This window comes from Brachyhypopomus gauderio, chromosome 4, assembly GCF_052324685.1.
Source record: "Brachyhypopomus gauderio isolate BG-103 chromosome 4, BGAUD_0.2, whole genome shotgun sequence".
Classification (NCBI taxonomy): domain Eukaryota; kingdom Metazoa; phylum Chordata; class Actinopteri; order Gymnotiformes; family Hypopomidae; genus Brachyhypopomus; species Brachyhypopomus gauderio.
Genome location: NC_135214.1, coordinates 12,698,746 through 12,719,145, shown reverse-complemented (window position 1 = coordinate 12,719,145; position 20,400 = coordinate 12,698,746). Strand labels below are relative to the sequence as shown.

The 20,400-nt window shown below is 41.4% G+C and overlaps 1 protein-coding gene across 1 annotated transcript in view; it reads left to right on the top strand.

Annotated features, from left to right (window-relative positions):
• The window catches only part of ttn.1 (titin, tandem duplicate 1), a 142,949-nt gene that overhangs the window by 96,396 nt on the left and 26,153 nt on the right, over window positions 1–20,400 (top strand). The window contains exons 172-176 of the mRNA XM_077002317.1: window positions 1,425–1,622; window positions 1,712–2,008; window positions 2,104–2,691; window positions 2,766–3,068; window positions 3,269–20,395. Coding sequence (XP_076858432.1) covers window positions 1,425–1,622; window positions 1,712–2,008; window positions 2,104–2,691; window positions 2,766–3,068; window positions 3,269–20,395 — 18,513 coding nt within the window. The remainder of the gene's footprint in view (window positions 1–1,424; window positions 1,623–1,711; window positions 2,009–2,103; window positions 2,692–2,765; window positions 3,069–3,268; window positions 20,396–20,400) is intronic.

Genomic DNA, 20,400 nt, shown 5'->3' with positions numbered 1-20,400 from the left:
GATGTTTGATGGCTTCCGTGCTTCCGGGCCTTCTTTAAACCCCACCAAAGATTTTCAATCGGGTTTAGATCTGGGGACTGAGAAGGCCACTCCAGGACATCCCATGATCTTTTTCTCAACCAAGCTTTGGTTGACTTGGAGGTGTGCTTGGGATCATTGTCTTGCTGGAAGGTCCAATGATTGCCAAGGTTTAATTTGTCAACAGATGCCATCACGTTCCTCTTTAAAATGGCCTGGTATTTCTGAGAATCCATGATGCCAGGTACACAATCAAGATTACCAGTTCCTGCTGCAGAAAAACAGCCCCACATCATCAATGACCCACCTCCATGCTTGACTGTGGGGATGGTATTCTTCTGGTCGTAAGCCTGGCCTTTCGCACGCCAGACATACCGTTGGTCCATATGTCCATACAGTTCCAGTTTGGTTTCATCAGTCCATAGAACTGTCTCCCAAAACTCTGTAGCCTTATCCAAATTCCTCCTGGCATATTCTAGTCGACTTTTGATGTTCCTTGTGGTTAAGAGTGGAGTGCGTCTTGGAGTCTGGCCATGAAGTCCTCTTTTATTCAGTGCACGTCTTATAGTTGCTACTGAAGCACTTGTTCCAGCCTTCATCAGGTCATTCTGTAGGTGTCTTGCACTCACACGGGGGTTTTTCTTAGTTGTCCTGACTAAGTTGCTAAGGGACCTTGATACGGGCTAAGGGCTTTCTTCCACGACCAGGCAGGTTTGCAGCTGTTCCATAAGTTTTAAACTTCCTTATAATGCTCCCAATGGTGTCTCTTGGGATGTTATATTTTTTGGAAATCTTCTTATACCCAAGGCCCTTTAGGTGCAATGAAATAATCTCCTCTCTCAGCTTTTGTGGAAGCTCCTTTGTCTTTCCCATAATTGCAACCCACCTTGAATTCCTTCATGGGTGGGGTTTACAGTATATATGCATCACAGCTGAAGCAAATGAAGGATCATTATAGAGTTCTCAAAGGCTTAGTTATGTTTCAACTCCACTTTAGTCAATAAAACCTGTCACAAAGCTTTAAAAACAACAATATTATATAGGGGTTGAATAATTGTGACATGGCTATCTTAACAAAATATACTGTTACACACAAATACTATATCATGCATTTTCTGTTCTGATTTTATGTATCACTCAACTCATAAAGAAGTCATCCAAAGCAGAATCTTGCTATTTGAAAAAAACATATATTGATAAATCCTTAAAATCTTTGGGGGGTTGAATATTTTTGATTGCAAAAAAAAATAAAATAATTATATATATATATATATATATATATATATATATATATATATATATATATATATATATATATATATATATATAGAGAGAGAGAGAGAGAGAGAGAGAGAGAGAGAGAGAGAGAGAATAATTGAAGTACATGTGAAATATTCTCCTTATAGGTTACCATGTCGAATTCAAGGAAAGAAATAGCATGTTATGGAAGAGAGCTAATCCAGCACCTTTAAAAATGAAAGAATTCAAAGTTAAAGGCTTAACTGAAGGTCTGGAGTATGAGTTCAGAGTGATGGCTATAAATTTGGCTGGTGTGGGTAAGCCAAGTCCACCAGTTGGCCCACTAGTTGCCTTAGATGCTATTGGTAAGTAAACATGTTGTGCCCATTCAGCATTCTTTGACTGTACACTGTTACATTTTAAGTTGCATTAAACTTATAATGGCTTTTTTTAGATGCTCCTGGGAAACCTGATGTGATTAGCATCACAAGAAGTACTGTAACACTTCAGTGGACTGAGCCTCAATATGATGGTGGACACAGGCTTACAGGCTACATTGTTGAGAGACGTGACCTTCCTGCCAAAGTCTGGGTGAAAGCCAACCATGTAAATGTTGTGGAATGCGCATATACTGTGGCTGATCTGCAGGAAGGATGCAAGTTTGAATTTAGAATCAGAGCCAAGAATGCAGCTGGTGCAATAAGTCCACCATCTGAGCAAACCGACACTCTTATTTGCACAGATGAATATGGTAATGCAAATCAAATATATTATCAATGTTACTTCAGTCATATATTTGTATTTTAGTCAAATATGTACTTAATTTAATTTGTCTTTAACCCACAGCGGCACCAATCATTACAATTGATCCAACAGTAAAAGAAGGTCTTACAGTCAGAGCTGGAGACATAATAGTCATTACTGCAACAAGTATTACAGGCAAACCTGCACCAAGCTCAGCCTGGTCAAAAGGAGGGAAGTTCTTCAAGCCATCAGATATATGCCAAATTGAAACTACACCTACATCATCTACTCTGTCAATCAAATATGCTAGCAGGAAGGATTCAGGGGAGTACACAATTACAGCAAGCAATCCATTTGGTGTCAAAGAGGAGAATGTAAAAGTGACTGTTTTGGATGTTCCTGGACCCCCAGGACCAGTTGATGCAAGTGGTATCTCCTCTGAAAAGGTTACATTGACCTGGACTCCACCTCATGAAGATGGTGGATCTGCAATTGAGCATTATATTCTAGAGAAGAGAGAAACAACCCGCCTTCTTTGGACCATTCTTGCTGAAAAGGTTATTGACTGCCACTTCGTGGCAAATAAACTTATCCAAGGAAATGAATATATTTTCCGTGTCTCTGCTGTCAATCGTACTGGAGCAGGTGATTGTTCACATTCAGAGCCAGTGAAGATGGTGGATAATTATGGTAAGTAACATTGTAAACTAAAAAGCAATAAGTCCCATTTTTGTACCTGCATTTTAAAACATTCCTCTTTGTAGGTCCCCCAGGCCCTCCAGGAAGACCAGAAGTAGAAAATATTGGTGGAAAGACTGCAACCATTACATGGAAGAGACCAGCTGATGATGGAGGCAGTGATATTTTAGGTTACATGGTTGAGAAAAAGGAAAGGAAGGGCATGAGGTGGTCACGAGCAACAAAGAAACCAATCCCTGATCTTCATTTTGAAGTACAAGGCCTCATTGAAGGAACTGAATATCAGTTCAGAGTAGCCGCTGAAAACAAGGCTGGTTTTGGGGAACCCAGTGAGCCATCTCAACCCATTACAACAAAGGTCATGGCACGTAAGTAAATTCACTTTTAATCCAGTGCATCTTTTCTATCACCTATGCCATTTTTCCAGAGCTGAATGTAAATTCACATAATTTATGAATTGCAATTCCCATATGGTATATGAATTCACAGTCACATTAATATGCAATTTGCCTGATCCAAGAAATCAAATAATGTAATTTTCCATAATATGTCTTCCTATGACTGTTAGGTGTACCTGGACCCCCTGTCAACCCAAGAGTCACTGATACGACAAAAACCACAGCAGAACTGCATTGGGGCAAGCCCCTTGATGATGGTGGAATGGATGTTACAGGATATATTGTTGAACATAAAAAGGAAGGAGAAGAGGCATGGGTTAAAGATACAACTACACCCTTGGTGATCGCTGAATTTGTTGTCTCAGGCTTGCAGGCTGGAGCAAAGTATTATTTCAGAATTAGTGCAATAAATGCAATGGGAGTTGGGGAACCAGCACAAACAATAGACCTAGTTGAAATAATTGAACGTGAAGAAATTCCTGACCTGGAGCTTGATCTTGAACTGAGAAGAACACTAGTTGTCAAAGCTGGAGGCTCCATTCGCCTATTTGTTCCTATTAAAGGGCGTCCAACTCCTACCGTAACTTGGACAAAGGAAGACACCAACCTAAAAACTCATGCAAATATAGACAATACAGAGTCCTACACCCTTTTAGTCATTCCTGATTGTAATAGACGTGATGCTGGGAAATATGACCTGACATTAGAGAATGCTGCTGGAAAGAAGACTGCATGTGTGAATGTAAAAGTTTTGGACTCCCCAGGTCCACCTCTGAATCTCAAACCAAAAGCCATTGACAAAGAAAGTGTTACATTGCATTGGGAAATGCCTCTTATTGATGGAGGTGCAAAGATTACTAATTATATAATAGAAAAAAGAGAAGCTACTCGAAAGGCCTATGCTACCGTGGTGACAAAATGTGGAACATGTTCTGTTAGAATTCCAAATTTGTCAGAGGGCTCAGAGTATTACTTTAGGGTATTTGCTGAAAATGAGTTTGGAATTGGTGAACCAGTTGAAACCATGGATCCCATCAGAGCATCTCAAGCACCAGCTCCTCCTGAAACTGTTGCAATTACAGATGTTACTAAGAACTCTGTTAATCTTGCCTGGACCAAACCAAAACATGATGGTGGAAGCAGAATCACTGGATATGTCGTTGAGTGTCAGAAGAAAGGAACAGACCAGTGGGTTCATGTGACCACTGTGAAGGCTTTTGATTTTACTGTCAAGAACCTAAATGAAAATGAAGAGTATGTATTCCATGTAATGGCCGTAAACCTATCAGGAAGAAGCCATCCTCGTGAAAGCAAGCATGTTATCATAAAAGAACAAAGCACACTACCGGAATTTGATCTGCGTGGTGTCTGTCAGAAGACAGTTATAGCAAAGGCTGGAGATAACATAAAAGTTGAAGTACCTGTTACAGGGCGTCCTAAACCCACAATAACCTGGCAGAAAGATAATCAACCACTGAAGCAAACACAACGGACAGCAGTGGAAAACACCTCTATTTCTACTATCCTAACCATAAATGAATGTTTAAGAAGTGACAGTGGTGTGTATACAATGACAGGGAAGAATATAGTTGGTTCAGTTACTGACAATATCATAGTCAAAGTGCACGATGTCCCTGGGCCACCTAAAGGACCAATTAAATTTGATAAAATATCTCGCACTTCCATTGAGTTCTCATGGGAGTCTCCTGAAAATGATGGAGGTGTACCAATCAATAACTATGTTGTAGAAATGAGAGAGACCACTAGCCAGACATGGGAAGAACTGTCCTCACTGATAATTCGAACTACATTTAAAGCAACTCGTCTAACCACAGGAATGGAATATCAGTTCCGTGTCAAGGCCAAAAACAGATATGGTGCAGGACATCCAATTATCTCAGAGACTGTAGTTGCTGCATATCCATTTAAAGTTCCTGGTCCACCAGGTACTCCCAAAGTTGTTGCATTCACCAAGGACACAATGACAGTTGGCTGGAATGAACCAGTTAATGATGGTGGAAGTGAAGTTATTGGATATCATCTTGAAAGAAAAGACAGGAGCAGCATTATCTGGCAAAGAATTAGCAAGGGTATTGTGGTTGGAAACCTGTTCAAAACAACTGGATTAGAGTCTGGCACTGCATATGAGTTCCGGGTGATGGCTGAAAATGCAGCTGGAATTGGGAAACCAAGCAAATCATCTGAACCTATGCTTGCTCTTGATCCAGTCGATCCACCTAGTCAGCCTATACCAATCTATGTGTCTAAAAATGCAATTACTGTTCAGTGGGAAAAGCCAGAATATGATGGTGGGTTCAAGATTACTGGTTACATTGTGGAAAAGAGGGATCTTCCATCTGGACGTTGGATGAGGGCTAACTTCACAAATATTATTGAAAACACATTCACTGTTAGTGGTCTAACACAGGATGCCTCCTATGAATTCAGAGTATTTGCAAGAAATTCAGCTGGAGCTATTAGCAATCCATCAGAACCATCGGATCCAATAATTTGTAAAGATGATATTGAAGAACCCAGAATCATGGTTGATGCCAAATTCAAAGACATTGTGCTTGTAAGAGCAGGAGAAACTTTCAAACTTGATGCTGATGTTGCAGGGCAGCCACTACCATCAATGGTTTGGACCAAGAATGGAAAGGATGTTGAAAACACATCTAAACTACAGATGAAGATGACAGATATCACTACATCCTTGGTTAGCAAGGATTCCCTCAGAAAAGATGGAGGCGAATTTGTTCTGACAGCTACTAATGTTGGTGGATTTGCTAAACATGTCTTCAATGTTAAAGTTCTAGACAGACCAGGGCCACCTGGAGGACCTCTTAAAGTTTCTGAAATCACAGCAGAAAAATGTGTTCTTACATGGGCTCCCCCTGCAGATGATGGTGGGGCAAACATCGAACACTATGTAATTGAAAAACGAGAGTCAAGTAGACTTGCTTGGACAAATGTGGCATCAGACTTACTGGCTACTCAATATCAGGTAACTAAGCTGCTCAAAGGAAATGAATACATTTTCAGAGTTATGGCTATTAATAAGTATGGAGTTGGAGAACCTCTTGAGTCTGAGCCAACAATTGCAGATAATCCTTATGTTCCACCTGACCCTCCACAAACTCCTGAGATTACAGCTGTCACCAAGGATTCAATGGTGCTTTGCTGGGGAGCTCCTGCCAGTAACGGTGGAAGTGAAATCACCAACTATGGTATTGAGAGAAGAGACAGGCTTAGCTTACGCTGGGTGAAATGCAACAAAAAGAAGGTTACTGACTTGCATTTCAAGGTAACAGGACTTGTTCCAGTGCATGAATATGAATTCAGAGTTACTGCTGAGAATGCTGCAGGAATCAGTGCACCAAGCCCATCCACTCCCTTCATAAAAGCAACAGACACACTGTTCAAACCTGGTCCACCTGGTAACCCAAGGATTTTAGACACGACAAGTTCTTCCATCACACTTGCATGGAATAAGCCAGTGTATGATGGTGGATCTGCAATCACTGGGTATATTGTTGAGACATGTCTTGCTGGAACCAGTGAGGAAGAATGGACAATTGTTACTCCTAAAGGTGGATTGAAAGGGACATCATTTACAATAACTAAGCTTAAGGAGAATCAGGAGTACAAAATCAATGTCTCAGCTGTTAACAGTGAGGGCGTTGGTGAAGTTGCATCTGTTCCTGGTTCACCTAAAGCAGAAGAGAGACTTTTACCACCAGAAATTGACCTGGATGCTGATCTTCGTAAGGTTGTGAATATCAGAGCATGCAACACATTAAGACTTTTTGTGCCAATCAGAGGAAGACCATCTCCAGAGGTGAAATGGTCAAGAGAAAATGACGAACCTCTGGATAGAGCCACCATTGAGAGCACATCATCTTTTACTTCATTAATAGTTGGAAATGTGAATCGCTTTGACAGTGGCAAATATAATTTAACTGTGGAGAACAGTTCTGGGAGCAAGATAGCTTCTGTAATGGTTAGAGTGCTAGATACACCTGGAGCACCACAAAACCTTAAAATCAGCAATGTTACTAAAGAATCTGTCTCACTTGTATGGGATCTTCCACTAAATGATGGTGGCTCCAAGATTAAGAACTATATTGTAGAAAAGCGTGAGGCTACAAGAAAAGCTTACGCTACAGTTAATGCTAACTGTCACAAAACAACTTGGACTGTTGATCACCTTCAAGAAGGATGTAACTACTACTTTAGAGTTCTGGCAGAGAATGAATATGGCATTGGCCTTCCGATTGAAACCACTGAATCGGTCAAGGTGTCGGAAAAACCACTTCCCCCAGGCAAGGTTGCACTTCAAGATGTTACAAAGACAAGTGTCACTTTGTCATGGGAAAAACCGGAACATGATGGAGGAAGTAGAGTAGTGGCATATGTTGTTGAGATGCAGAGTAAAGGCAGTGAGAAATGGACACAAGCTGTTGTTGTCAAGGAAACAGAGGCAGTTATTTCTGGGCTAACTCATGGTGAGGAGTATATGTTCCGTGTATCAGCAAGGAATGAGAAAGGCACTAGTGACCCTCGGCAAATTGGTGTGCCAGTGATTGTGAAAGACCTTGTAATAATTCCATCTGCTAAGCTGTTATTCTCAACATTTAGTGTCCTTGCTGGAGAAGATTTGACAATAGATATTCCATATATTGCTCGTCCCAAAGCTACAGTCTCTTGGATGAAGGATGCTGCACCACTTAGGCAAACCTCCAGAGTTAACTTCTCTTCCACAGATACCCAGCTGAATCTTGTGATCAAAGAGGCATGCAGAGATAATGTTGGCAAGTATAACGTCAAACTTTCAAACACAGCTGGAGAGACATCAGTGGATATTGGAGTTGTTGTTCTTGACAAACCTGGCCCACCAACTGGTCCAGTAAAAGTTGAAGAAGTAACTGCTGACAGTGTGACTATTTCATGGAAACCACCAGAATGTGATGGAGGCTGCACTGTTAACAATTATGTGGTTGAAAAGAGAGATACAGCTACAACAAACTGGGAAGTTGTTGCAGGTAATCTAGCCAGAACAAAAATTAAAGCTGGAAAATTGAAAACAGGCACTGAATACCAGTTCAGAATCACTGCTGAAAACAGATATGGGAAGAGTTCTCATCTTGTCTCAGAGTGTGTTGTTGCACAGTATCCATACAAACTTCCAGGTCCACCAGGAACACCATTTGTCCATTCTTCTACCAGAGATAGTATGGTTGTGATTTGGAATGAGCCAGTTATTGATGGAGGAAGTACAATTTTGGGATATCATCTTGAACGTAAAGAGAGAAATAGCATTCTGTGGATTAAACTCAATAAAAGTATAATCCAGGACACAACTTACAAGACAACGGGCCTTGAGCTAGGACTTGAATATGAATTTAGGGTATACGCTGAAAATATTGTTGGTGTTGGAAGGGCAAGCAAAATTTCAGAGGGTCATGTTGCCCGTGATCCTTGTGATCCTCCGGGTACACCTGAGGCAGTTAAAATCACAAAGGATTCAATAACAATCACATGGACCAAGCCTGAGTATGATGGTGGAAGCAAAGTTACTGGCTATGTTGTTGAGAAGAAAGAATTGCCTGAAGGTCGCTGGCAGAAGGCAAACTTCACCAATGTTATTGAGACAGAGTATGATGCCACAGGACTTACACAGGACAATAAATATGAGTTCCGTGTTATTGCAAGAAATGCAGCAGGAGTTTTTAGTTTACCATCTTACAGCACTGGGCCCATTACTGCAAAGGATGAGATTGAACCACCCCGCATCAGTATAGATCCACAGTTCACACAAACAATTATTGTAAATGCAGGTGAGACCTTCAAGATAGATGCAGATGTCCATGGTAAACCAGTACCATCAATTCACTGGATCAAGGCAGATCAAGAACTTGGAAACACTATTCAGCGTGAAATTAAAAACACTGATACCTCTACATGTTTGTCTGTAAAAGAGACCAAACTTGCTGATAGTGGCCAATACACTCTGCTGCTCAAAAATCCAGGAGGTGAGAAAGCTGTCCAGATCAATATTACTGTGCTAGATAAACCTGGAGCACCTGAGGGTCCATTGTCCATCACAGGTGTTACCAGTGACCAATGCTTTCTTGCATGGAAAACTCCTAAACAAGATGGTGGAAGCAAAATCATTCACTACATTGTTGAAAAAAGAGAGACAAGCAGACTGATTTGGACTGTTATTGAACCTAAACTTCAGGATACAACTTTAAAAGTAACAAAACTCCTTGAGGGCAATGAATACATTTTCAGAGTTTTGCCAGTGAACAAATTTGGAGTTGGTGAGGCACTTCAGTCTGATCCAGTCCTCATTAAGGATCCATTTATGCTCCCAGTTGCTCCAAAGGGGATAGAAGTCTCAAATGTCAAGAAAGACTCAATGGTATTAACTTGGGAGACACCTACAAATGATGGTGGAACTCCTATTACTGGATACATCATTGAAAAACATGACAAAGAAGGTGTTAGATGGACCAGATGCAATAGAAAAACAGTCACTAATCTAACATTTAAAGTTACTGGACTCCTTGAAGGCCACCTCTATGAATTCAGAGTTGCAGCTGAGAATGCTGTTGGGGTTGGTGAGGCTAGCTCAGCAACGGTATTCTATAAGGCTCTGGATCCTGTGTTCAAACCAGGCCCACCACATAATCCTAAAGTGACAGATACAACCAAATCATCTGTGTCACTTGCATGGGGAAAACCTATTTATGATGGTGGGTGTGAAATCCAAGGATATATTGTGGAGTCATGTGAGGTAAAGCCTTTGCAGGAAGGTCAGGATGAAATATGGGCCATGTGCACCCCACCAACAGGCATTAAGTCAACATGCTTTACAGCAGACAAACTGAAAGAAAAACAGGAATACAAATTCAGGGTTTGTGCAGTTAACAAGGTTGGTGTTGGTGAGCATGCTGATATTGAAGGTCACATTGCTCCAGAGGACAAGACAGAAGAACCAGATCTTACTATTGATCCTGAGTTCAGAAAAATTGTCAGTATTAAAGCTGGAGGATCTCTCAGAGTTTTCATTCCCATTAGAGGGCGTCCCGCACCACAAATTAAGTGGGAGAAAGATGAAAGCTCAATTAAAGAGACAGCACAAATTGAGGTTACAAGTAGCCACACTATACTTGTCATTGACAAAGTCAGCAGATCTGACAGTGGAAAATACACCGTGTTTGCAGAAAATTCTTCTGGAGTGAAGTCTGCAACTATCAGTGTGAGGGTTCTTGACACACCTAGTGCTCCAGTTAACCTTAAAGTACAAGAAATTACAAAGGAGTCAGTAACTCTGTCATGGGAACCTCCAAACTTGGATGGTGGAGCAAAGATAAAAAATTACATTGTTGAGAAGCGTGAGACTACAAGAAAAACGTTCTCTGCTGTTGTAACAAATTGTCATAAATTGACTTGGAAAATTGAACCACTTCAAGAGGGGTGCAGTTACTATTTCAGAGTTCTTGCAGAAAATGAACATGGTATTGGGTTACCTGCAGATATTACAGATCCTTTGAAAGTGTCAGAAGTCCCACAGTGCCCTGGAAAATTAAGCGTTGTAGATGTTACAAAAACAAGTGTCTCTCTTGCCTGGGAAAAACCAATACATGATGGTGGTAGCAGAATTCATCAGTACCTTGTTGAAATGCAAGTGAAGGGCAATGAGAAATGGTCAGGCTGTGCTAATGTGAAATCATTAGAGGCTGTTATTAGTAATCTGAATCCTGGAGAAGAGTACACTTTCCGGGTAATTGCTGTTAATGAAAAGGGAAAGAGTGATCCAAGAACCCTTGCTGTCCCAGTCCAAGCAAAGGATCTTGTAATTGAACCAGATGTTAGACCTGCATTTAGCAACTACAGTGTTCTTGTTGGAAAGGACCTACGAGTTGAAATTCCAGTTTCTGGACGTCCAAAACCAAAGGTCACATGGACAAAGGATGGCACAGCCCTCAAATTCACAACAAGAGTGAACATTTCTAATACACCAGAAAGCACAATTCTTAGTATCAAAGAAGCTGCCAGAGAGGATGGTGGAATGTATGGAATTAATGTTTCAAATGTTGTTGGACAAAAGGATGCAACAGTTGAAATTATTACCCTTGACAAACCAGGCCCACCATCTGGCCCTGTAAGATTTGATGAGGTAACATTAACAAGTGTTACACTCTCGTGGGATCCTCCAAAATACACTGGTGGTTGTGCAGTTTCAAACTACATTGTGCAAAAGAGAGACACAACCACCACCACATGGGAGAATGTTGCTGTGTCCCTAGCAAGAACAACATTGAAGGTACCTCGACTGAAAACTGGTGCCGAGTATCAGTTCAGGATTATTGCTCAGAATAGATATGGCAAGAGTTATGCTTTAGATTCTTCAAGTGTTGTTGTTCAGTACCCATATAGAGAACCAGGCCCACCTGGAACTCCATTTGTGTCATCCCTGTCAAGAGATTATATGGTTGTTGAGTGGCATGAACCAGTTTCAGATGGAGGCAGTTCCATTATTGGATATCATCTTGAAAGGAAAGAGAGAAACAGTATCCTCTGGACCAAGATTAATAAGACACTGATCCAAGAAACAAGATTCAAAACGAGTCCTTTAGAAGAAGGCATCGAATATGAGTTCAGAGTCCTTGCTGAAAACATTGTCGGCATTGGTCGATGCAGTAAAATCTCAGAGGGCTATGTGGCCCGTGATCCATGTGATCCACCTGGTACTCCAGAAGCAATTCATGTAAGTAAGAATTCAATAACAATTCAATGGACAAAGCCAGAATATGATGGAGGAAGTGTTATCACTGGCTATAATGTGGAGAAGCGTGACATGCCTGAGGGACGCTGGACAAAGGCTAGTTTCACAAACGTCATTGAAACCCAATTTACTGTCAGTGGGCTTACAGAGGGAAACAAATATGACTTCAGGGTAATTGCAAAGAATGCTGTTGGAACTATCAGTAAACCATCTTACAACAGTGGACCTATTGCTGCATTGGATGAAGTACAGCCACCCAAATTTTCAATTGATCCTAAATACACTCAGACTCTCATTGTGAATGCTGGAGATTCTTTCAAACTTGATGCAGATGTTCATGGAAAACCTGTACCTACAATCCAGTGGTTCAAGGGTGATAAGGAAATTGAAAACACTATCAGATGTGAGATCAAGAACACTGAGACTAGAGCTGTGATTGTCATAAAGGATGCATTCCAAAATGATGCTGGTGACTATACTCTTCAGCTCACTAATATTGCTGGCACCCAGACTGCTTCATTCCGAGTGAAAGTATTGGATAAACCTAGTCCACCTGAAGGACCTCTTCATGTCACAGGACTATTGAGCGATAAATGCACATTATCATGGCGTCCCCCTAAACATGATGGAGGAAGCACTGTTACTCATTATATTATTGAAAGACGTGAAACAAGTCGTCTTGCCTGGACTGTGGTCTCTAGTGACTGTAAAGCCACAATGTATAAAGTTACAAAACTTCTTGAAGGCAATGAGTATACTTTCCGTGTAATGGCTGTCAACACATATGGCATCAGTGAGCCGATCAGTACTCCATCTGTGTTAATGAAAAATCCATTTGTAGCCCCTGGATCACCACAGATTTTGGAGGTGACTAACATTGCCCGGGATTCCATGACTGTGTGCTGGAGAGCACCTGAGACTGATGGGGGCAGTGAAATTGTTGGCTATGTTATTGAAAAGAAAGACCGTTCAGGTATTAAGTGGATCAGATGCAACAGACAGAAAGTTTCCGATGTTTGTTTCAGAGTTCAAGGCCTGATAGAGGATCATGAATATGAATTCAGAGTATCAGCAGAAAATGCAGCTGGAATTGGTGAAGCAAGCTTACCAACGTCATACTATAAGGCTTGTGATCCTAAATATAAACCTGGCCCACCCACATATGCACATGTGGTTGATACCACAAAGAGTTCTATTTCAGTGGCATGGGGAAAGCCTCTTAATGATGGCGGAAGTCCTGTTCAAGGATACATTGTTGAAATATGCAAAGCTGATGTGGAAGAATGGACTATGTGCACTCCACCAACTGGCTTGCGTGTTAATAAATTTGAAATCAGCAAATTAACAGAACAACAGGAATATAAGATTCAGGTATGCGCCATTAATAAATTAGGCATTAGTGAGCCTGCAGTTATCCCTGGGACTGCCAAACCAGAGGACAAACTTGAAGTTCCAGAAATTCATCTTGACTCAGAATTGAGGAAAGGCATAGTTGTGCGTGCTGGAGGGTCAGTTAGAATTAATATGCCTTTCAAGGGGAGACCAACACCAGAGATCAAATGGACAAAAGATGAAGGAGAATTGTCAGAGAAAGCAGTGATTGAAAAGGGTCTATACTTCACACAGCTATCAATGGACTCCTGTGACAGGAGGGATTCTGGAAAATATACACTTACCTTGCAGAACAGTAGTGGGTCTGTGTCTGAATTTGTGGCCGTAAAGGTATTGGATACACCAGGAGCACCCTTGAATCTGGTAGTGCAAGACATTAAGAAAGACTCTGTTACACTGGTGTGGGATCCACCACTTGTTGATGGTGGTGCAAAAATAAAAAATTATGTTATAGATAAGCGAGAATCCACAAGAAAAGCATATGCTAATGTTTCAACTAAGTGTACCAAGACAAGCTACAAGGTGGAAAATCTTGCAGAGGGGGCCATGTACTACTTCAGAATTATGGCTGAAAATGAATATGGAGTTGGTTTACCAGTTGAAACAAAGACTGCATCAAAGGTCTCTGAAGTACCTCTACCAGTTGGAAACATTATGTTGACTGATGTGACAAAAGTCAGTGCATCTCTGGCTTGGGATAAACCAGAGCATGATGGTGGTAGCAGAATTGCAGGCTACTTGATTGAAATGCAGCCAAAGGGAACAGATAAATGGGGTGTTGCAACATCTGTCAAAACATGTGAAGGCACAGTCACTGGACTAACAGCTGGCCAGGAATATTTGTTCCGTGTTCTTGCTTTCAATGAAAAAGGAAAGAGTGAGCCAAAGCCCTTTGCAGCCCCTGTCATTGCTAATGACTTAACAATCGAGCCAAGCTTAAAACTACAATTCAATACGTATAGTATCAAATCCAGTGGTGATCTCAAACTGGAAATACTCGTCTTTGGTCGTCCCAAACCAAAAGTTACTTGGCTGAAGGATGGAGAAACTCTTAAAGTAACATCCAGAATTAGCACTTCAAACACACCAACATCAGCAATTTTACAGATTACCGAAGCCAGTAAAGATGACTTTGGAAAGTACTCAATTACTGCAACAAACAGTGCTGGTACAGTTTCAGAAGAAATTGGAATTATCATTCTTGATAAGCCTGGTCCACCCACAGGCCCTATTAAAGTAAATGAGGTAAGCAATTCCTTTGTTGTACTATCATGGGAACCTCCATCATACATGGGAGGCTGCCAAGTAAAGCATTATATTGTTGAAAAGAGGGACACCACCACAACAACATGGGAGCCTGTAGCCGGATCAGTTGCCAGGACATCACTTAAAATACCAAAGTTAAAAACCGGTGCTGAGTACCAGTTTAGAGTAATTGCAGAAAACAGATATGGCAAGAGTACCTCATTGGAATCAAAGGCAATTGTTGTTCAGTATCCTTATAAACCTCCTGGGCCACCGGGAACTCCACATGTCAAATCTGCCAACAAGGATCAAATGATAATTGAATGGAATGAGCCTGTCAATGATGGTGGAAGTTCAGTAATTGGCTACCATCTAGAAAGCAAGGAACGAACTAGCATCCTGTGGACAAAGCTGAATAAGACTCTCATTACTGATACGATGTTCAAGATATGCAATCTGGATGAAGGCGCAGGATATGAGTTCAGAGTATGTGCTGAAAACATTGTTGGCATTGGCAGACCGAGCAAGGTTTCTGAGAGTTTTGTTGCTCGTGACCCATGTGATCCACCTGGTACTCCAGAAGCAGTTTCTGTCTCAAAGAACCATGTATTAATCCAGTGGACAAAGCCTCAATATGATGGTGGCAGCAAAGTTACTGGATACATTGTTGAAAAGAGGGACTTACCTCAAGGACACTGGATGAGGGTTAACTTCACAAATGTGATTGAAACTGAATTTGCAATCACAGGCTTAACAGAAAACCAACAATATGAATTTAGAGTAATTGCAAGGAATGCTGCTGGCATTTTCAGTGAGCCATCTGACAGCACTGGGCCAATTACAACAACTGATGAAATTGAACCTCCAAGTGTTTCCATTGATCCTAAGTACAAGGATGTCATTGTTGTGAATGCTGGAGAAAATATAGTACTTTATGCAGATATCCATGGCAAACCCGTTCCTACTGTCCAGTGGTTGAAAGAGGGAAATGAAATGATCAAAACACTGCGCATTGAAGTAAAAACAACAGAGAAATGTGCCTCTATTACAATCAAGGACTGCACAAGATTAGACAGTGGCCATTATGATCTTGTATTAAGCAACAGTGGTGGAACCAAAACAATCCCAATTATGGTGAGGGTTCTTGATAGACCAGGCCCTCCCACAGGACCACTGCATGTAACTGCAGTAATGTCTGATAGATGTGATCTGTTCTGGGCTGCACCATCTCAGGATGGTGGTGCTAATATATCTCACTATATTCTTGAGAAGAGAGAAACCAGCAGGTTATCATGGACTCTGGTTGATTCCAATGTTCAAGCAACCAGTTACAAGGTGACAAAGCTCCTAACAGGTGATGAATATATTTTCAGAGTTATGGCTGTTAACAAATATGGCATTGGTGACTTTCTAGAGTCTGGAGCTATAATTGCTCGCAACCCATACAAACCACCAAGTGCACCATCAACACCAGAAGCAAGTGACATAACCAAGGAATCCATGATTCTCTCATGGAAAGCCCCAGACTGTGATGGTGGAACCAAAATTATTGGTTATCATCTGGAGAAACGTGATAAAGATAGTGTAAGATGGACCAAATGTAATAGACAGAAATTGTCTGACTTGTATTTCAAAGTGACTGGCCTTACAGATGGACATTTCTATGAATTCCGTGTAGCTGCTGAGAATGAAGCTGGTGTTGGAGAACTAAGTGATATATCTCTGTTCTATAGAGCAATTAATGCCACAACTCCACCTGGTCCACCACATCATCCTAAAGTAACAGATCATACAAGCTCATCTGTGTCCTTGACTTGGGGTAAACCAGCCAATGATGGTGGAGCATACATTAAAGGTTACATTGTTGAAATGAAAGAGATTTCTTCAGAAGAATGGACTATATGCACACCTCCATCTGGTTTACAAGCAACACGGTTAACAGTTGAAAACCTTAAGGAAAATGCAGAGTACAACTTCCGTGTCTGTGCCATTAATTCTGAGGGAGTTGGGGAGCCTGCTGATGTTCATGGCTCTGTAATTGCAGCTGAAAAAGTTGAAGTGCCAGAGATTGAACTTGATGCTGACCTTAGGAAAGTTGTTTCTGTTCGTGCAGGTGGATCCCTTCGTCTGTTCATTAGAATTAGAGGTAGACCTGAACCATCTGTAAAATGGGGAAAAGAAGAGGGTACTTTAACTGAGCGTGCACTGATTGAGACCACAAGTTCATATACCATGCTTGTAATTGATAATGTACATAGATTTGACAGTGGAAAATATGTTTTGACTCTTGAGAACAAGAGTGGTACCAAATCCTCATTTGTGAATGTCAGGGTACTTGACTCACCAAGTGCACCCCAAACATTTGAAGTCAAAGATATTAAGAAAGACTCGGTGACACTCTACTGGGAGCCGCCTCTTACTGATGGTGGAGCCACAATAACCAACTACATTGTGGAAAAGCGAGAATCTACAAGGAAAGCTTTTACAACTGTCACAAGCAACTGCACACAAAATAGCTTCAAGATCGAGGAACTGCAAGAGGGAGGCATTTTCTACTTCCGAGTATGTGCTGTAAATGAGTATGGAATTGGCCTGATGGCAGAAACAAAGAATCCAGTCAAAGTTGCCCAGGTACCTATGCCTCCAGGAAAGGTTACTCTTGTGGATGTTACCAAGAACAGTGCAACTCTCACTTGGGTAAAACCTGCACATGATGGTGGCAGTAAAGTCCTTTGCTACAATGTAGAGATGCAACCTAAAGGCACTGACAAATGGGGTGTGAGTTGCACAGCAAAGGTTCTAGAGGCAACTGTGACCAACCTTACCCCTGGTGAAACATATTCTTTCAGGGTAATTGCACTGAATGAGAAAGGCAAGAGTGAACCCCAGGAACTTGGTGTACCCGTGTGTGCAAAGGACATAGAGATAGAACCCTCAGTAAATCTGCTCTTCAGTACTTTCAGTGTTAAAGCTGGAGATGATCTCACTATTGAAGTTCCTGTAAGAGGCAGGCCTAAACCAGTGATTTCATGGAAGAAAGATGGCCTTCCTCTTAAGCTAACAACCTCTCTTACAGTAATCAATACCGCCATATCAAGCAAGATTGTCATAAAGGAAGCTGCCATTGAGCATGTGGGAAAATATGAAATCACCCTGGCCAATACAGCAGGCACCATTTCCACAGATATTAATGTTGTGGTTCTTGACAAACCAGGTCCACCAGCTACAGTAAAGGTTGATGCTGTAACTGCTGATAGCATTACCATATCATGGACACCCCCTGAGTATGATGGTGGATGCTCTATCAATAACTACTTTGTTGAGAAGAGAGATACGAACACAACAGAGTGGCAAATTGTATCAAGTAACGTTGCCAGAAATTCAATAAAAGTAACTCGACTAACACATGGTTCAGAATATCAATTCCGTATATATTCAGTGAACCGCTATGGAAAGAGTAAGCCCATTGACTCTCCTGGAATTACTGCAGAATATACATTCAAGCAGCCTGGGCCACCTGCTACACCCCGTGTGACTCATGCCACTAAGGTCTTTATGATTGTCACATGGAATGAACCAGTCAACGATGGTGGAAGTACTGTTCTTGGATATCATTTGGAACGCAAAGAGAGGAGTAGTATTTTGTGGACAAAGGTGAACAGGCTTCTCATCAAGGATACTGAATACAAAGTAACTGGCCTTGATGCTGGTATGGTATATGAATACCGTGTTTATGCTGAAAATATTGCTGGTATTGGAAAGGTTAGCAAAGTGAGTGAGCCTATAGCTGCAAGAGATCCTTGTGATCCTCCTGGTCAACCAGTCGTTACATGCATTACAAGATCTTCTGTATCCCTGTCTTGGACAAAACCTGAGTATGATGGAGGAGCTAAGGTTACAGGTTACATTGTTGAACGTAAAGATCTTCCACAAGGCCGCTGGATCAGATGCAATTTCACCAATATTCCTGAAACTTACTTTGATGTTACTGGACTCACTCAAGATCAGCAATATGATTTCCGTGTCATTGCAAAGAATGCTGCAGGACTGTTCAGTGAGCCATCTGATAACACAGGCTCTATCACAGTTAAAGATAATGTAGATCCACCTCGCATTATGATGGATGTCAAGTTCAGGGATGTTGTGGCTTTGAAAGCAGGAGAGACCCTGAGGATTAGTGCTGACATTGCTGGACGCCCACTACCGGTGGCATCATGGTCAAAGGATGGAAAAGAGATTCAACTCAGTGCAAGAATTCAGATATCTTCAACAGACACCAACACTATGATAGTGGTGAAAGACAGCATAAGGAGTGATTCTGGACAGTATGCCCTCACAATACAGAATGTTGCTGGAACAGTAACAACACCAGTAAAATGCGTGATCCTTGATAAACCAGGACCTTCAGCAGGACCACTGTCAGTGACTGGCCTTACAGGTGAAGGCTGCACATTGTCATGGGGACCACCACAAGAAATTGGTGGTGCAGAAATCACTCATTATGTTGTCCAGAAAAGAGAGACTAGCAGTTTGGCATGGACAATTGTAGACGGAGAGTTGAAATCAAGAGCATGCAAAGTCACAAAACTTCTCAAAGGCAATGAATACATCTTTAGAGTTTTAGCTGTAAATAACTTTGGACTTGGTGAGCCTCTTGACAGTGAAATGATCAAAATCACTGATCCATTCACCTATGCAACAGCACCCACAAATGTTGAAATTACAAATGTGACCAGTGAAGAGATGACTCTAACCTGGGCTAAGCCTGTTTCTGATGGTGGTACTGCAATCTGTGGGTATGTGATTGAACGACGGGAGAAATCAAGCCTTCGATGGGTGAGAGTCAACAGAGAGCTTATAAAAGACCTAATGACTGTAGTATCTAAATTAAGAAGAGGATATGAATATGAATTCAGAGTATTTGCAGAAAATGCAGCAGGCATAAGTCCTCCAAGCCAACCATCTGTCTCTGTAAGGGCAGAGGATGCGTTACTTCTGCCATCTCCACCAACTAAACCAAAGATTTTGGATCACACAAAAAGCTCAATTACTATTGCCTGGAATAAGCCATTGTCAGATGGTGGCACTCCAATTCTTGGATATTGTGTGGAATACAAGAAGGCAGAGGCTGAGGAATTTGCTGTTGCCATCCAGATGACAAAGAGCTTAGAGTTCACTGTCTCTGGTCTAACAGCTGATGTGGAATATGTATTTGCAGTTAAATCAATAAATAAAATTGGACTTAGTGAGCAATCTCCAATTTCTGAGCCACAGGCAGCAATAGACAGAAAGGAAGAACCAGTATTTGATGTTGACATTGAGATGAGAAAAACTTTGATTGTCAAGCATGGCAATTCCTTTACTCTGACAGCACCATTTAAAGGAGTACCTGTGCCTTCTATCACATGGAGTAAGGAAGAAGTTGATCTCAAATCAAGAGCTACCATAGAAAAGACTGCAACATACACATCTCTTACTATTGAAAAGGCAACAAGAAATGACACAGGACAATATATTGTTACACTGGATAATGGAGTTGGAACTGCATCTTTGCCAGTGGTTGTTAAAGTTCTTGATTCTCCTGGGCCACCAACTAATCTGAAGATTAAGGATGTCACAAAAGACTCAGCCACAGTTACTTGGGACATTCCAGAGAATGATGGAGGAGATGTTGTAAAGGCTTATCATGTTGAGAAACGTGAAGCTAGCAAAAAGGCCTGGGTGTGTGTGACAAACAATTGCCGCAGTCTCATGTACAATGTGGAGCATTTGCAAGAAGGTGCAGTCTATTACTTCAGAGTTATTGGAGAGAATGAATTTGGTATGGGGGTACCTGCTGAGACAAAAGATGGAACAAAAATAACAGGTAAG